General features: G+C 51.1%; 1 protein-coding gene across 1 annotated transcript in view; it reads left to right on the top strand.

Moving 5' to 3' along the window:
- Positions 1–321: 321 nt before the first annotated feature.
- Positions 322–19,247, top strand: part of CNGA3 (cyclic nucleotide gated channel subunit alpha 3) — a 40,255-nt gene continuing 21,329 nt past the window's right edge. The window contains exons 1-4 of the mRNA XM_030888480.1: positions 322–422; positions 11,992–12,105; positions 15,886–16,023; positions 16,263–16,293. Of these exons, the coding sequence (XP_030744340.1) occupies positions 322–422; positions 11,992–12,105; positions 15,886–16,023; positions 16,263–16,293 (384 nt within the window). The remainder of the gene's footprint in view (positions 423–11,991; positions 12,106–15,885; positions 16,024–16,262; positions 16,294–19,247) is intronic.

The raw sequence follows: 19,247 nt of genomic DNA, 5'->3' as shown, positions 1-19,247 counted from the left end.
CTGGATAAGTACTCGTCTACAAGGACCCGGTGGCACATTGGCTAAGCACTCTGCCCCTCACCCAAAGGACTTTGAGTCAAGCCCACCAGCAGCCCCAGCAGAGAACAGGCCCGGCCATCTGCTCCCATAAAGAGTATAGCTCAGACCACCCCGTGGGGCAATACTCTTCTACCCTACACGGTCACTGTGAGCCAAAATCAACTCACTTGCAAGCACAACCACACGATGAGCTGGCTCTGCATTTACTTCTCCACCCTGAGAATGTGTCCGCTTTATGTTCGTTTTAGCAGCACCCTCCAGGGCCAGAGGTGACAAACCAAGATGGCCAAGATCAACACCCAATGCTCCCACCCCTCCCAGGCCCGCCTGGCGATAAGCAGCGCAGAAGGTGATCTGGATCGTGTCGAAAATGGCCTCAGCCGGTAAGATGATCCTGACACTTGACATTGAGACAGCTGATTCCATGGCTGACCCAGAGCCCAGAGAAACTGCAATTTGGGGTCGAGGGGGTGTTCCCAGCATGCCTTTGGGCTTCACTGTTCACCTCACTTCATGCACACAGGCTCCAATAAAGCAGAACTCCTGCTCCCATTGTAGAGATGTGGAGAATGAGAACAACGAGCTGCCTGGCTTCTAGAAGGCAAGAAAATAAATCCTCAAGTGCAGTAAACTAAGCTCTTGTTAAAACCTCCCCACACCGTAACACCCTTTTTGCATGTGTACAACAAGCGATGATTGCAATCACACGGCTTCTGTGTGCCAGCCACTGTCCTGGGCACTAAAAACAAACAAGCAGCAACACAAGTCCATTGGCATCAATCAGGTTGATTGCAACTCATGAGTCATGCTGCATAGGACTTCCAAGACTGGAGAGCTTTATGGTAACATACAGACTCATCTTTCTCCCACAAAGTGGCTGGTGGGTTTGAACTGCCAACCTTGTGGTTAGTAGCCCAACAACTAACCTACAACCCCACCAGGACTTCTGGTCCTGGGCACTAAGGGTACTATATTAACCACATGCCCTTCCTCCTCACTTCCCAGGGGAAGATCATAAGACAGGCCAATCCTGGGACATGCTATACAGGGGCCTGTAGGTAGTGGGTTGTGTCTCCCCTGTGAAGCCATGGGTGCCATCAATGACATCCTGATATAGGTGGTCACAAGGAAATCTTCAGCTCTAGGGTCCTACTTCCAGTCCTGTATCTAGCTCAGTAGACCTGAGGAAGGTCACGTATCAAACTCTCCATACCTCAGTTTCAATGACAGAATGGAAGGGGATTCGTTCCCAGTCTCCTGGCATTATCATGAGGACATGGGTGAATACCTGTTTGGGGCAAATGGACTTACAAATTTCTATCTTCAAATTCTCGAGATGATTTTGTTAAACCTTGAGAAATTATATTTATGTTGAATATTTATGCTATTTTTATCCTGAACATATAGTCCTGAAAATTTGTCCCCCCTGTAAGACTTTGTGTATTACCTGGTGATCAAAGAAAAAAAAAATGCAATGACAGCTCTTCAGACTGCACAAGCCCAGCACACGGTCCCTCCTCCAGCATCGCTTCCCGTTCACTTATATGTGTACCACATATGCACGTCTGTCCTTTCTCTGTCACGGGTCTCAGAAAACTCTGCTGATCATGATTGTCTTGGGATTCTCCAGAGAAACAGAATCCATGAAGTGTGTGTGGGGTGTGTGTGTGTGTGTGTGTGTGTGTGTGTGTGTGTGTGTTAAAGAGAGAGATCGAGGATTGCAGCCTTCAGTATGAATTACAGCCCAATGTAAAGAAAACACAAATCTTGACCACTGGACCCATAGGTAACATCATGATAAATGGAGAAAAAACTGAAGTTGTCAAGGATTTTGTCTTGCTTGGCCCCACCATCAATGCTCGTGGCAGCAGCAGTCACGACCTCAAACGGGGCGTTGCATTGGGTCAATCTGTTGCGCAAGACCTCTTCAAAGTGTTGGGAAGCATGGTTGTTACTTTGAGGACTAAGTAGCCCAAGTCTGACCCAAGCCATGACATTGTCACCCACTCATATGCATGTGAAAGGGGGACATTGAATAAGGACAACCAAAGAAGAATGGATGCATTTGAATTATGGTGCTGGTGAAGAATATCAAAAGTACCATGGACTGTGGGTTAGTCCAGGTTGACTAGAGAAACAAATCCAGAGACACCCATATGTGTGTGAGACAGAACTTCATATCAAAGAGAAATTGTACATTAAGAAAACATCTCAGCACAGGCCAGATCAAGTGCCTAAGTTCGATTATTGCCCCATATGTCAATATTAGTCCATAAATTCCTCTTTAGACTCACGCAGCCACGTAATGATGCTGAATGCAGGAAGGTCACAGGCCAGTGGGAGGAAAGTTCTGTGGATCCAGTGGTGGTGGGAGCATCTCAGTGCTGGTGTGGGTCTCCATATGGCTCCTCAGCTCCAGGGCTCTGGCTCCATCAGCATAGCTCCATGTGACTTGTCATCAGGAAGACAAAGCAGAGTGTGTCTGGCCTCCAGTGAGCTATTATCTGCGTCATGCCTCCAAATGAGGTCATCAAGCTGCAACCCGATTGACAGGCTAGACTCCACCCCTTCCTCAAGGTGGCAGTAGATGATGTAACTGCCACAGACTGTCTTGGAAGAAGTACCAACAACCCTGTCTTGGAAGAAGGACAGTCAGAATGTTCCTTAGCAGCAAGGTTGGTAAGATGTTATCTCATACACTGGGGACATGTTGTCAGGAGAGACCAGGTCCGGCAGAAGGACGTCGTGCTTGGCAAAGCAGGGGGGGCAGCAAAAAGGAGGAAGACCCTCAATAAGCTGGCTCGACACAGTGGCTGCATCGCTGTATACGACCTCTACAGAAGTGAGGATGGCTGTGTTTCCTTCTGTTGCTGCAGGGTCGCTATGAGTGGGAGACGGCTCAAAGGCGCCGGGCAACAACCACAGAGAGCGTGAGAGTGAGAGAGAGATTGTTCCCTCAAGGAACTGGCTCACACAGTTATACAGGTTAGTAAGTCCCAACTCAGTGGGCTTCGTAGACGCCTGCGGGCATGCCTCCCAACATGCATAGCTCAGCGACAGGAAGAATGGAGAACTGAAAGAGTGGTTTCTGCCCAAAGATCTATTTGTAGCCTGGGGAAAGGCCACCCCCACCAGGCAACCCCCTTTCAACAGACAGATTGATAACATGAGGAGGATGTGATGACATTCATTTCATGGAACTACTTACTGTGATGGAATAGTAACTAGCGATCTGGCTAAACTACTGGGAATCCTAACCTAGCCAAGCCGACGCAGAGAATTAGCTCTCTGAGGATGGACAGGAATTTCCAAAAGAGATTGAGTCTCCCCGACGGAGGAGTTAAGCAACGCATGCACCGTGCCTTCTGGAGCAAAGGAAAGGTTCAAGAGATTTATAGACCCTTCATCCATTTCAACTTGGTGCTGGGTCCCCAGGGAGTTTGATATCTTTCAGAGGCTTCAGATGGGCTCCTCCGCGATCAAACATCTCCCTTTCTAATAAGCCGACCGTCAAGGCCCTGCGTCTAACCGCTGGAGAGCTAGTCCTGTAGGGTAAGTCATTATACTTTATTTTTAAAGGAAAGTAATAATGCTTACTACGATAGTTATCTGTCCTTAAAACCTTCCTATGCGTTCGGGTTTCTTTTCCACACCTAACTTCGTAAAACCCTCTGATTCTGACTCGCAGTAACTTTTGACGGGACTAGAAAGCCTTGTCTGTCTTCGGCAGTAGGGGAGATGCTACACCTAGTAAGGTGACCAGATTTCAACGTTGATAAAGTGGGACAAAAGCGGGACACCATTGATAAAACTCATATCCTGGCGAAATAGCCACATGGCAGCCGAAAACCGTATACCCTAGCTTGTCGTGCATTCTTTCCAAAAATCAGGACTTTTTTAAAATGCCACGGGATGCGGGACAAATTGTTAAAAATCGGGATTGTCCTGCCAAAAGCAGGACCTCTGGTCACCTTAAGGTCCCAACAGTGTCTTAAGAAGCAGGAAGGGTGTGAGACAGCCCCGAGGAGAAAGCTGAGCTCCTGTCCAGGGTGCCTGCTTGCCTGGACCCCTGGACCCGTCCTGCATCTGCCTGCGCCAGGGGCGCAGCACAGCCTGGCGTGGGGCTGTTCCGTGGGCTTACAAAGCCTCTGGAAAAGGGGACTCTGGGAAGTCAGCTGCCATCACCCTGGGTCACACTCTCACCTGCTAAAGGAACGCAGGCTTCTGAGAGGTGCCCTGCAGGTGGCGTTTTGGGCAGCCATCAGCCATTCGGTCAAGCACTCTGGGTGGATGCCCTTCAGCAAGGCCTGGCTAGAACGGAGTTGCTGTGAATTGGTGCTGACTGTATAGCAGCTTACAAGAAACCACACATCTACTGTCTTTGTGGGCCAGAGAATGCCCTCCCCTCTCCCTCTCCCCACCTTTCAGGGACCAGCATGGTGGGCAGTGACACAGGTTTGGCGTCAGCAGCACCAGTTTTGCCACCTGGCAGCTGTGGGAAGGTGCTAGCCCTCAACACATCTCGGCTTCCTCCCCTGGCCCTGACCTCCAGGGTGGGGGCGATTTCAAACAGGTGGTGAACGCCAGCCCCTAAGACATGCTCATTAACCACGCACTGCTGTTATCAGAAGTGACTTCCCACCCGTGGGCTTTCTCTGCTCTCCCCGGCTGGAGAGCTCCCCACTCCTCTGACGCCCCAGAGGCACCGCAGACCTGCCATTTGGAACTGGCCATTTCCTGTCTGTCCATAAGTCTCATTTCCTCATCCTGACTCTTGACCGGGTCTTATTAATTCTCGCTTGGGCCGTGGCCCACTGTTGGCGTGCAGACAGGGTGACGCAGCATCCCATGGCAGCCCTACAGAGAGTGCTGGAGGGAGCGAGGAGAGAGGCTGCTTCCTTCACAGGACAGAGACCCGGCTTTTCCCCATGAACGCAGGGCTGGGTTAAGAGAGAGGCTTTCAGAATCTGTTTCTTGGAACCTGCAAAGAGTGAGAACCTGTGCTAGAGTTGGACGTGGAGGCCCAGAGGATGGGCCCGGGTCCCTCCCCTGCCTTCCCAAGCTGCCCAGCCCCTATCTGTCCACAACCAGAGATCCACGGAAGGTTGGCTTGAACGAAGCCCTCCATGGTGGCCACACACCATGTGTAACGTTTCCAAACGCTGTTTTAGGGGGAACCCATGGTGTTTGGGTAAACCACAAAACGTTCTCTTCAAATTCCAGCCCTTTTAGGAAACTTCCAGGAGAAATCATTGAGACTATGTATACTTAATATTTTTCTTTTTTATCCTACATGCTATCAAGAAACTTAATGTTGGGAAGTTCTCTGTGCATATGTGTGCGTGCATACGTGTGTGGTGTGTATGTGTGTGTCTGTGCTGAGTTATAAACCAAGAGGAAAGAGCTACCTGTTCTGTCCCCTGGGACTTCCCTGCTGCCATATCATTCACCAAATTCAAGGCCCTGTTTTCTGTTTATCTTTTTAAAATTATGCAGATCATGTTCTTGGTGTGGATTCATGGGAGAAAGAAGAATAAAACCATTCATTTGAATAATAATAATAGTAAGATTAGGACCTGAAAATACCAGAAACAAGCAGAAATGTCCCGAGCTGTTCTTTTCTACTTAGACTGGGTTAACTGACTTGATTTAAGAGCCTCCTGGTATGTTGTGATGCCGGTGCCGTAGAGAAAGACTTAAGCATTCCCTACAGAGAATCGCAGCGAGGACCGCAGGCACCCCCCAAATCCCAGCTTAATCTCCTGGTGTAGCTATTTTGAGTGAGCTTCTGGGGCACAGGTTTGTGGCCTAGAGAAGAGAGGCCTCCTTTGAGCTGCCCCCTGAGCAGGGCACAAAGCAATTATCACCAAAGAAAGCTGGTTTTTTTGTTTGTTTGGGGTTTTTGGCCTGCTACCCCTAGACTGAGGACTTAAAATGCACTGAATTCAGTTCCCTGGTCACAGGTAGCCAGGGGCAATGGGTGACGATCCTTCCAGCTCCTTGGGGCTTGAGAAGATGAAAAGACATGAAAATAAGACATCCTATTTCTACCCTTGTGCTAGGAGGACGCTTGCTTACTGTCTTGCCTCCGTACTTACTGGGGAAGGCAGCAGAAGCGCCGCAGAGGGCAACTTTCATTTCCAGCTCCAGTTTCAGGAGAACCTCTGCATCTCCCAATGACAAATGAAGCTACCAGCTCACTGGCACTAATTCCTCTTTAAAAAAAAAACATCATTTTATTGGGGGCTCTTACAGCTCTTATCACAATCCATCCATCCATCCATTGTGTCAAGCACATGCGTACATTTGTTGCCATCATCACTTTCAAAACATCTGCTTTCTACTTGAGCCCTTGGTATCAGCTCATTTCCCCCCTCCCTCGTGAACCCTTGATAATTTATAAATATTTTTTCTGACACTAATTCCTCTTTACAAATACACGTTACCAGTTGGCAATTGCGGCGCCTTACGGTGCAGTCATGGCATTGGAGTGGGCTGGTCGCGCTTGCTCTTGTGTCGCTAACGGTCAACTGTAGGTGGGTTTCTTCCTTTGAAGACTGGTCACCTAAAAAAGGGACGGAAGCTTCAGGGTTGTTCTGGCCCAAACTGCAGGTTCCAGAGACTATGAAGTCCAGCCGCCACCACGCATCTGTCCGTTTGTCACACTGAGTGGCTTTCAGGTTGCTGTGATTCTGGAAGTTGTGCCACCAGTGTTTCAAATACCAACAGGGTCACCCCTGGAAGATGTGTTTCAGTCGAGCTTGCAGAAGAAAGGCCTGAGAGCCGACTTCCAAAATGCAGCCAATGAAAATCCTGAGTCAGCAACAGAATGTTACTCAGCGCGGTGCTGGAAGATTAGCCCTGGATTGGAAGGCCTTGGGAAGATGGAGAGGGACCCTGCAAGGTTGGATGGCAGTCGGCCTCAGATTAACCATGGCTTCAAGCATCACAGCTGCAACTACAACTACAACTACAACTACAACAGGGAGGACCCGGTCAAGTCCTTGCTCCAGGTGTAAGGTAGTCGAGAGGCGCCAGAGACCAACTCAGTCAATTAGAGCAAACAGGCTTTATTGGGGAGAAAAACCCAGCCTGGGTGAAGTCCCACGGTCCACAGTGTCCGGGCCAAGGGAGTCACACTCCAGACTACAGGAGTGGTGTTTATATGGCCAGGGAACGTGTGACTGGGCTGTCTTGAGTCCACATAAGGTAAAGTAGTCAGGAATTGGGAGATATAGGTATGTCCGGGTTTCTGGAATGTAAGGTGTCTTCCTGGTTCTGGGTGTATTTGTGCCGGGTGCCGAGCGGGGGTTCAAGAACAAAGCGGGCACTGAGCCAAACAGGCTGTGAACAAAACGGGCTGTGAGTAAAAGAAAGAAAAAAACTTGCAAAGCTGCTTTACATTAGCCAGCTCTGGTCAGCTCCACAGGTGTGTGTGGGAGATTCAGAGCCACTTGCTGCCAGTTGTTTCAGTCAGCTCTGGTCAGCTCCGCACAGGTGGGGGAGATTCAAGGTCACTTGCTGCTAAAAGCCGACCTGGTATTGATCCGGCCATACACCAGGCACCCCAGCTGGAGGCAGCACAAGACTTGGTCCCACTTTTTCCTTGCTTGGTCGGGCCTAGCTGTCCATTCTTGCATGCATTAGTAAGCCTCCCCTCTTTCCCCCAGTGTTTGCTTCTCCTCCAGGGCTCTGAACGTCATCTTGGGCATGCAGGTCCTCCCTGTTTCCCGTCCCTTTCCATCTGATGGGTAAACCTCGGATTCTCTGAGCACTAACTGACTGAGCTTCCTCTGGAAAAGACCTCCAGGCAACTTAATAGCCTGCAAGCGATCATGTAAGGGGCAGCTACTGTTTTCTCCTCAACGGGAGCCAGGAAGGGTGAAGGAATCTACAGACGGAGAACAGGGAAGCAGTTAGTGTGTGAGAGCCTCAACCTTCACAACCCTGAATCCAGAAGAACTACCCTTTTCCCCGAAATTAAGACGGTGTTTTTGTTTTTGTTTTTTTGTTTGGTTTTTTAATCAATTTATTGGGGCTCATACGATTCATCACAATACATAGATCAATTGTATAAAACACATCTATACATTTGTTGCCCTTGTTATTAAGACGATGTTGTATATTAATTTTTGCTCCCAAAGATGCGCTAGGTCTTATTTTAGGGGATGTCTTATTTTTCCATGAAGAACAATACGGTACACATTTATTGTTTCATTAAAAGAGACCTTGCATTTCCTGTCTGCTCCGCTGCGCTGCAGCCAACAGCGAGCTGCATGGCGGCGCCCACCGCTATGGTCCAGAGTCCAGAGTTATGGTAGCTTCAGCGGGCCTTATTTTCGGGGGGGATGCCTTATATTTCAGCGAGAGGCAAAACTGTAAGCAGGTCTTATTTTCGGGGGTGTCTTACTTTCGGGGAAACAGGGTAGCTGGTGCCCAGCTACCACTACTGTGTATTCTGATCAGGACTATAATAGAAGGTCCTAGACAGAGTGGGAGGAAAATGTGGAACAAAACTCAAAATCATTTTTTAAAAAGGGGGTGGGAGGCCAGATTCCCTGGCCGGACAGAGACTGGTGGGAGCTCCAAGACTACAGTCCTGAGACACCCTTCAAACTTGGAACCAAGCCCATCCCTCGCAATCCGTCAAGCAATAGACAGCTCTATAAAGGGAAGGACTGCAATCCCCGGAGAAATCCATCATAAGAGGCCAAATGGACAGCAATTGCCGCAAACACAGCTCAGACGGCAGGAAGGAGCAAGAAAGAAGACTGCGTGGAAATGGGGGTCACAGGGAGAAAGGAGGAAAAGTGTTGTCACATTGCATTGGGGGATTGCAGCCGGTGGCATGAGACAGAATGTATACAAATTATTGAATGGAAAACTAATTTGCTTTAAATGTTCACCCAAACCACAAAAAGAAAAATTTTTAAATAAGATAAAATGCCCCCCAGTGTATACAAAAAGTCATGGAAAAATTCCCTTATCTTTTCGTCCCATTTTCCCATGGCCTTTTTGAAGCCTCCTCATACATCACTGTTCACTGACACACTATTCCCAAGAGCAACTAGACCAATCAACAAGCTGTAGTCCGTATGTTCAAAGGACTATTATCCAACTATAGAGAGAAGTAACATTCTGATAACCACATGGATGAGCCTAAGAATATTATGTTAAGTCAGACACAAAAGGGTACATATTATATGATCCCATTTATAGGCAAATCCTTCAAGACAGTGGTTACCAGGGGCTGGGAGAACCCAGGTTACCAGGGACAAGGGGAAGGGCAGAAAAACTCCAGGCATTTAACAAGGGTAAAACAAAAACCCCCACCTCATTGTCATAGAGCCGATTCCAATGCATAGAGACTCCATAGGAAAAGGTAGAACTGCCCCTGTGGGTTTCCAATACTGTAAGTCTTTATGGGAGTAGAAAGCCTCTTTCTCCCACAGAGCAGCTGGTGGTTTTGAAGGGCTGCCCTTATCCTTAGCAGACCAACGTGTAACCACTATGCCACCAGGGCTCTTTAACAAGGGTCAGGCCTCTAGAATTAAACATTGTAAGAGTAGACTTTCAAGCATTTAAAAATAAGTGCACTGAGAACATAAGATCTTCTTGGGTCCCTGGGAAGTATGTCACAAAGCCTAACTCCCTGCCATCGAGTCAATCCCAACTTACAGTCACTCTAAAGGACAGAGTAGAATTGGCCCCGGGTTTCCAAGTCTGCAAATCTGTATAGAAGCAGAAAAGCCCATCTTCCTCCTGGTGAGGGGATGGTGGGCTGGAACTGCTGACCTTGCAGTTAGCGGTCCAATTCTTCTTCATGGCCAAGTACGCCTTTCTAGGCTGGGGTGTTCACATCAGTATGAAGCCACCTTTTCCTTTTCCTGTATTTCTCTGCTGAGGATTAGGAAACTGAAGCTCAGAAAGGACAGTGACCAGCCCAGAGTTCAGCTAGCTAGTAGGTGCTGGCGGCAAGATTTGAACCCAGGTAGCTGCCTCCCTCTGCTGCCTCCTCTGAATGACGTCAGCGATACCTGGCAGGTCTGGTCGCCTCCACTAGCGGACCTGTGTTTGTAACCCAGGTGGGTTTTGTCTTCTGATGCTGTAGGCAGTGATTTCTTTGCGACTCATGCAAGTGCGGAGGAGCTCTGGTGGTTAGGTGGGTTATGCGTTGTGCTGCTAACCACAAGGTTGGCGGTTCACACCTGCCTCTCCCTGGGAGAAAAAACAAGGCTGTCTGCTTCTCTAAAGATGTACAGCCTCAGAAACCCAAAGGGGGCAGACCCACTTTGTCCTATAAGGGTCACTGTGATGGCAGTGAGCTGGGTTCATTTAATGCATATATATCTAGTTTTTGGGGAGACGGGCCAGCCAGCAAGAGGCATTGGCAGGAAGATGGTAGAAGGGGGGTACTGATCAGCTGTTTCTCGATGTTTCCTCCAGCCCTAGGATTCGGTACTGTGACTTTTTATCTATCATTCACCACAGCATGATGGAGCCTTTCCCTGACATGAATTCTTGCCTCCTGCCTAACCCCTAGTTAAGAAGGCTGATTAAGTTGGAAGCGGTCACGTGGGGGAATTAATTTGTCTTGCCTTGGCGCCTCCAGACTCAGAGGATGAAAATGCAAATCCCCAAAGACCAATGCCTGGATGGCTTTAATCTGCTGGAGTTAGAACTCCAGCCTTAGAGGGATTTACAAGAAAGAACAATATTCCCCAACGCTTGGGTCATGTTCCTCGCCATGCACCACAGACTGCGCTCCGCTTCAACACAGCGCTCGTGTTCTGCCCTGGGGAGGAAGGTTCTGTAAGCAGAGCTCTCTAGTTCTATCGCCTACTGGTCTCCCAACCCTCCTGGGGATCGCCCCCCCACAAGCTCACCGGCCAAGTTCACCACCACATGACAGGGGGCCACGAAGAGGGTTTGGTTAGAGGGCACAGTGGAAGTAGATCGTCCTTTGAAAACCAGTACAAAACTGCCCGTGGAGCATGAGGCCAATGGTAGGCAATCTTCCGGGCTCTCTCGTCAGCCACGTGCGCCCCAAGCTCGCTGACAGACAAGCACACCGATCAGGGAACAGTGTGGCTGCAGCAGGCGCAGAGCGGGAGGGGCAGCCCCGCAAGGCCTCTGGAAGAGGGTAGCTTTCACCAGCCAGTTACTGTGGAGCCCATTCTGATGCGTGTGTCAGAGTAGAACTGCCTCTGGATTTCTGCGGCTATTAACCTTCACAGGAGCAGAAAGCTTCATCTTTCCTCCCGAGGAGGAGCGAGTGGTGGGTTTGAACTGCCCACCTTGCACATGACCCACTATGCATGTGCCCAGGGCTCCTCTTCACCAAACCCACCCCAACGGAAGTGTGTCCAGAGTCGAACATTGCCCCTTAGCATTTCCCATGGCTGGGTTTTCAGAAGAGATAAATGGCCAGATCTTTCTTCTGAGGCCCCTCTGAATGGACTGGAACTGGCAACCTTTGGGTTCCCAGCCGAGTGCATGAACTGTTTGCACCGCCCAGGGCCCTCGAGCTGGCACAGGAGACAGGATTTCGGTAAACTGGGGTGTGTTTCAACCAGAATCCCCAATCTGGACTCCTTCTGTGAGAACAGCCGCTAGGGCTGGAGATGACAGGCCCTGAGGGCACTCCCACCCCCCTTCCTCCAATGCGGACCACGCAGCACTCCTGCTGGACCCTAGACCTGTCACCTCCTGTGCAGCCTTGAGCTGCCTTCCCAGTAAGGCTCGCTCTAGAACGTGGCCTTCCCCAGCGAGGCCATCTTGCTCTAAGAGCTGGCTTGCACGAGCTGGCGCGGCAGTGCGGAGCCGTGCTCCGAGGACCAGGGGCAGCGGCTTTCCTCATTAAGTCAAGCATCTGGTCAGCTCATTCCCAACTGTGTCCCCGAGTCGATGAGCTTGAAATCGATTGAGCTCGCTGCCTGTCTGGTTTCCTAGGACCCTCTCAGGCTGTGAGGAGCCCTCGTCCGCACCCCAGCAAGCAGCCACCATGGAGGCCAGAGGACTGGCCAGGTCCCGGAGAAGCTCCTTCACCAGCCAGAGGCCAGCCAGGTAACCGCCCAGTCCCAGCCCTCTCCCCAGCAGGGCAAACTGGCCCACAGAAGGCAGCTATGGCACCTCGGGAAACAGTGGTGGCGGGTGGGGACGGGGGTAAAGACAGGGATGGGAGAAGAACAGTCAGGAATCGATCCCGGATTTGGGTTTTCTTTCGGAGCCCAGGGACATCTAAGGGGGGACAAACCACCAGCTTTAATCATCAGTGGTCTTATGTCTGAAAATGATACTGAGGTACTTCATGCTGGAAGAATTCAGGGGTGGGGGGAAGTTAACTGAGGAAGGTGGTCTTGACCTCCAGCGGCAGAAGGGCACTGGGTGGGTAACACACGTCTCAGTTGGGGGGGGGCGAGTCTGAGACAGCAGGCCCTCCCAGGTATGTGTCGAGACTACTCAGGCCTGCTCCCCCGAGAAAGCGTTGGACAGGCTGAACTAGGCTAGGAAGCTGGTCGCCCTTCTGATAGCGTCTGCACCCCACCTTCAGTGCTCGCGCCTCTTCCAGGTCATTTTGCTGTTGGCAGAGCCTCCCAGGAAACGCGTGGGATATGCCTACCCCTCGGGCTACTGCTGCGAGGGGTGTGCTGAGACCCAGCTCTGAGAGGGGCAGGCGCGCAGGCACGCTGCCTTGTTACTTCCTTCTGCCACCGTCTTCTGCGTCGGCCCGATGTTCCTTCCCTTTGCCTCCGTGGGAGAGAACGCTCCCGAGTCTAGCCAGGAGGAGCCCTGGGTGGCGGGCGTGGTTATGTGTTGGGCTACTACTGCAAGGTCGGCATCAACTTGATGGCAGCGCGTTCATTTGGGGATTTGTTTGTTTGTTTGTTTGTTTGTTTGTTTTTGAAAAGCTGGTCATCTAATTGGCTTGCAGTATATCTGTTGTACTAATAAAATACTGTCTTGAGGCCCTTTGGTTGCCAGGAAGAGAACACCGGGCTAGGGGAGGGCTGTGGAGCTGATGTAAGTGAAAGGCAAGGCTGTCTCGCGGCCGTGGGGCCAATGGCGCAGGCAACTGCCTTCTCCTTCTCGCTCCTTAGCAGGTTCCGTGGTCCTTGTCCTGCTGTCTGCTTGTCTCCTCTGTGTCTAGTTCCATGCTCTCTGTCTTTCGTGCTGCTTGTCGCCTCTGTTTCCTTCTCTCTGAAGCCTGTGGACTCTGCTCTGGCGTTCTCAGGCACGCACTGAAAACGGCCTGCGTTGTATCATCTTGGAGTTGAGACACCCATCCCCATCCTGAAGCTCTGAGCTCAGGATCTTGGGTGCTTAGTTGCCGGCCAGCCAATGGACTGTCTCGCTGTGGGTCAGCTGTCCATCTGGTTGCTGTTGGTTAAGACTAGAGGGAGGAGTGTGAACTTGGTTCCCTCCCTTTGGCAGATGGAGGATGTGGGTGAGGGAGGGATGTCCAGAGAAGAAGGGTTGGGCTGGCTCTGGTTCTTGATGTCATGGGCAATATTTGTGTCCAACTCAACCCCGTGTGCTACACAGCAGAACGGCTCTATAGTGTTCTCTTAGCTGCATTCTTCACAGATGCAGAGAGACAGGCCTCTGGAGGCCTCGAAACACCAACGTTAGCTGTCGAGCACAAATTACTTGTGTCATCCAGGGATCTTTGGTCTTGGCAGACCTCAAACTATGTCTACAGTAACATCTAGAAGCATCACTGTACGGGGGATTTCTTCCCCTAGGCAAAGCTCACAAGTGTGGGATAAGGTTCAGGTACCTGCCAATGCATGATTGGCTCCAGGCTGCTCAGACCTGGGTCTCTCCTTTCCTCTCCGGCAGAGATGGAGAGACAGGAAGCAGGGCCTGATAGAAGCTGTCTCCTTTGAAAGCTCAAGCTAAGAAGAGTGTGGAGGATTTGGACTACCTGGTCGGAAGTGCTTGGGCCCATGACAAGGCCCAGTGGAGGGGTTCAGAACAAGTTGCAAAGAAACTTCTGCACAAACCTGGGGAGGAAACGAGAGCTTGTATGAGATCCTCACTGCCGTGCTGTCATGTGCTGACTCACAGTGACCCTGTAGGACAGAGTAGAACTGCCCCTGTGCATTTATGAGACTGTAAGTGTTGACGGGAGTAGAAGGCCCGGTCTACTCCCGAGGATGGCTGGTGGTTTCAAACTGCTGTCCTGTGGATCACAGCGAGCCCCTAAGCACTCCGCCCCCAGGGCTCCTCTTGTATGAGACAGCCTTACTAGAGATTGAGTGAAGAATCTAAGGTGCAGCTAGGTCTTTGTTTCTTTAGAGTTTGCTCTACATTTCATCATCATCAGAACACATGGGGGCTATTTCCTATTTTTCCCTTTTTTTTTTTTACAGTTAGGATGCTTACCCATCATCAAAAAGAGCTCTACATTGGGCAAAAGGGACGAGGACTAGAAAAGTGGACTCATCCCCATTAGAAGGCCCGTGCCTTTGGTGGAGTCCTGCTAGTCAAAGGACAAAGCCAGAATAAAACTGCTCCCCCTTCGTGTCTTGGGGAGCGCTGGTGGCACTGCAGGTTAAACATTGGGCAGCTAACCACAAGGTCAGTAGGTCAAACCCACTGGCCGATCCATGGCAAGAAGAGGAGGCTGTCTAATCCTGTCAAAATGTACCATCTCTGAAACCCTCAGGAGCAGTTCTGCGCTGTCTCAAAGGGGCGCTCCGAGTCGGAGTCAGTTGGATGGCACGCACTCAGTGCCATGGAGTTGATGCCGACTCATAATGACTGATATGGTTAAAGTTTATTGTGCCAACCTGGCTGATGAACACATGTGGGTTAATTGAAGGGCGGAGAGATAAATGGTTTAGTGAGCCTTGCCTTTCTAGTTCACGGGTCTCTTGCTTTGTGATGGTCGGACCAGGGTGCAGTCGCCAGTTCCCTGCTTTAGTTGGCAAGGCTCACTTCCTGCAAGACATCCCTGAGGAGAAGCCACATGGACCTACCCCGATGCAACCCTGGGTGCTGGAGCAGCCGTGTGGAGACCCCTACTAGTGCTGAGATGCTTACACGTTCACTGACTCGGCTTTCCTCCTGCAGTCAGCATCATTGCGTGTGATTTGTGAGCTGGAGGAGGACTTTGTGGATTGGTGTTGGACATAAGGGCTCATGTTAGACGTACGGACTTGGGGCAGCAGTGGATTGGGATGCTTTCTCTTTATATAAATTTATATATGTACACTTACTCTTTATATAAAACTCTCTTATACATATGAGTTTCTGTGGATTTGTTTCTCTAATGTACCCAGACTAACCCAATGACCCGGTGGGACAGGGCAGAACTGCCCCCTGTCCGTTTCTGAGACTGTTACTGGGATTAGAAAACCCCATCTCATTCCCGAAGAGGGACCCCTGGTGGTTTCTAACTGCTCACCTGGTGGATCAGGATCACAGCCCAATGTATAACCACTACGCCATCAGGGGGCCACACTTGGATGGCAGTGGGGTAGTGTGTGTGTGTGTGTGTGTGTGTGTGTGTGTGTGTGTGTAAGGTGGTACACAGAGAAAAGAATAAGCCACCCCGCATCCTCCTCCCTTTTCTTCACAGCCAGTTAAAGACCTGGGCTGCTAGCTGCAAAGTTGGAAAGTTCAGGAGATCACCTTCCGAAAAATCCACCATTGAAAACCTTAAAGAAAAAAAACACCTTAAGGAGCACAGTCCTCCTCGGGCACCCCTGGTTCCACTGCAGAGTAGAGTCCCATGGGGCTCCCAGTCCCCACACCTGCTGGTCTGGTCACCTCTGCTTCTGCCCGGCTCCTGGAGAAGGGTTTTCTTCTCCCTCCTCTTCACACGTGTCCCCCTTCCAGGTTGTCCCGCCTGATCATCTCGCTGCATGCATGGGCAGCCAGGCACTTGCACCATGAGGACCAGACGCCGGACTCTTTCCTAGACCGTTTCCAGGGAGCCGAGCTCAAGGAGGTAACCAGTCGGGAAAGCAATGCCCCGTCCAGCGAGGAGCCGCCTGGCAGAGACAGCAGGTAAGAAACCAGAGAGGAGAAGGCAGTACCCATGGGAAATGGGGCATTTGCATGTCCACTTCCAGTTCCCCGGGTGATGGGGTAGGGGGCGGAGGGACTGGGACACCATCCTCATGAGCATCTCTTCATGAGCCTCATGACAGAGCCTTGGAGAAGGGCTACAGGCAGGAACACGCTCACACTGCCCTCTGCTCCTGGTCACCAAGAAACCCCGCAGGCGAGAAGCCTCCCACCAGCGCGGCCAGCCTCCTTGACCCTCCTACGTGGCTGTTCACATCCCCCAGGCAGTCGCTGTTCTGAGAAGCACATTGGGGGATGGAGAACCCAATGTTTCTCCATCATAGGACACTCGTCCCGTGACTCACCTCGTTTCAAAATGGGCTTGCCATACCACAGGCTTCAGGGGCCTCTACACGGTGCCTACACTTTTACGCATCATGGTCCGTGCATTTCCCTGGAAAGTGACCTGCAGGTTGGTCTGATCTATGAAGGGAAAGAATCTGTCCCCAATCAGTTAAAATGGTATACGGGGTTCTGTGGGTGAGGGTTCGCGGGCACAGGGAAAGGGTTCTTTGTTCGGGAGCCTGACGAACAGCAGCTGCCAAGCTGCTTCTGGTATGCCCACTGCCCTATGAGGAGAAAGACTGGTGGGTGCTGTCAGGCACAAACACCTGCAGGAACCTGGCACCTGATGGACAGAGGTCTCCTACACACACACACATACACATATACACACATACATATACATACATACACACACATGCACATACATGCATACATTTACACATGCACACACATACTGTACACGCATACACACAAATGCACACACACAGTTGCTGGCTTCCCTGTTTGCTTGTTCTTGAGAAGTCCCCCTGGTGAGTAGTCTAGGGAGACCCCACGGGCCACCACGGATTGAGTTGATGATCCCTGAGCAGGGTCTCTTTAGGACCCCAGGGGCAATCCTGAGAGGAGGGGAGGTAAAACAGTGACTCTTGCCCGGAACTGCTTTCTGGGGGGAAAAAAAGAGAGGCTGAAAATATCTCTTTTGGCAGTATTCCTCTTGCTTGAGCCAAGCTTTAGCAGCTGTAAAGGTGAAAACTGCCTGGTTTCTGCAGAACAGAAGGTCCCTGAGTAATTGGTTAGAGAAAATGCTGTTGCTTCTGCATCAAAGGAAAAGGGCCCCGGTTGGGGGTTCTCCAACGGGGCACCCGGGTGCCCACCCACTCCCAGGAGTGGAAGGCTATGGGCCTACAGGGAAAACAAGACGGGTCTCCCAGGAGCTGCAGTTTCTTCTGTCATGGTGTGGGGAGGAGGGAGGGAGTGGGGAGTCTGGTGGATTATATTATGTTATGTAGTATGCATCATGTGCACGCATGCTTAAGATAAAATACGAGGGTTCAGAGAAATTTTTTTGGCAGTAACTCCCATGGTTTAGGAGCTTCTTCACTGGGGAAAGGTAGGAGAGAATGGCCAAGACAGGAAGGCCCCTGGAGAGGCCTGTTCAGGCGTGTGTTTCCACATGAGCTTGGACTGCAAACCCTCCTGGTGTCCCGGGCTGTGAGACGGAGACCTGGGAGGGCCTGCAGGGCCAGCTGTCAGTGCTGGCCAGGATGCACACAGGACCTGCCCAGAGCCCCAGGACCAGTGTCCCAGGCTGTAAGTGAAGCTGGCATCCCATTCCCTCCTGTGACAGAAAGACCAAGGGATGGCAGACAACAGGAAAAGGGCATGGAGGAAGAGAATAGGAAAAAGAGGTTCCCAGCAGACTTTCCTGCACTTTCCAGAGCCCAAGGAGTTCAGGTCCCTGATGGCAAGCAAAGACTTCTTTGGCTCCATCAAATGATCTTCCCTACAACCTTACGCTAATGTAGATGAACAGTAGATGCCAAGCTCATGTTCAAGTATGACAGCACAGAGAGTGGAGCCAGAACCACCTCAGAGTAGGGCTCAGAGATGTCGCCAATGCCCAGGAGCGTTCTGGAAGGTTCTGGGTGGGTCGGTGCAATGCAACAGTGCAGGGTGATAGCTGGTCCACCAGGAAGATTTTCTTGGGACAAAGAGTTGGGGGGCGGTTTGAAGCCAAGTCCCATCTGCAAAACATCTGCCATGGCCTGGGTCCCTGGTTACACGTTGAGTCTTTCTGGGAAGGTCTCCTTCTGCAGAGTCTGGAGAACACAAACGCGGCAAACCCTGGTCCCTGTGCTCCACGGAGCTGGGCTCCCACTCCTCTAACATATCACAGGGCGGTGGGGGTGGATTCCCCCAGGGATTTCAGATCCTCAGAATGAACTCCCACTCTAGCCTCATCGCAGATGGTGAGAGAGAGACTTGAGCCGGGCAGACAGTGGCTGTCAACATGCCACCAGGGGAGATGGTGGACATTGCGGAGATGTCCCTTGGGAGTCAACCAAGTCTCCCTGGCCACTGGCTCCAGTCTAAAGTGGGTGCGCAGGGACTACAAACGGGCAAATGCTTCTACTTCTGTGAGTTCAGACTCCCCAGTGCTCTGTTCTCTCTGCCTCCCCCAGTGGCTGGCCCCTGGCCAGAAACAATGCTAACAGCTGCAACAACTCAGACGAGGTGTGAGCACCTGCACTTAGGAGTAGAGCCCAGCTCGCCTGCCCTGGCCCCAAGGGCTCAGGCCCTACCTATAGAAGCTTGGTCTACCTCCCTAAGTACCCCCACTGCCCACTCTCCCCAGACACCAGTAGGTCGTTCCAGAGTCCCATTTCTCTCGTTGGAAACCCAGCCCTGTGGACAAATGGGGAACAGGTGGTTGTGCTGTGTGGCTTTGGGCCAGTCATTTCAGCTCTGCGGCTCCCATTCTTCTGGTCTGTACAGCAAAGGGGAGTGGATTGGAGAAAGGCTTCCTGCTTTAGCATCCTGCACGTGTGGATCTTTGAACGGGCAGATTGGACCTCCTGGATAGACCCCTGCATGTCCTCCACTGTGATGAGAATGCATGTTTCCCCCTACACTCCAAGCTCCTGTGCATCAGGGAAATGCTCTTCCATTAAGGACAACTCAGCTCCATTCTGAGGGTGGAATCAAGGCAGTGGAAAGAGGAGATTTAACTATCTCCAGAGAATAGCCTCTTGACATGGTGACCTGCTGTAATTACTTTCAATTGCCGGACGCTGAGCTGGCTAGACTTGTTTGGTGAATGATCCTGGCAAGCCTCACCTAAGAGC

The sequence above is a fragment of the Echinops telfairi genome, unplaced genomic scaffold (genome assembly GCF_000313985.2).
Source record: "Echinops telfairi isolate 266 unplaced genomic scaffold, ASM31398v2 ScPeMD7_7467;HRSCAF=8505_1, whole genome shotgun sequence".
NCBI lineage: Eukaryota > Metazoa > Chordata > Mammalia > Afrosoricida > Tenrecidae > Echinops > Echinops telfairi.
Note: the sequence above shows the minus strand (reverse complement) of the source record. Positions and strands in the feature narration are given on the sequence as shown.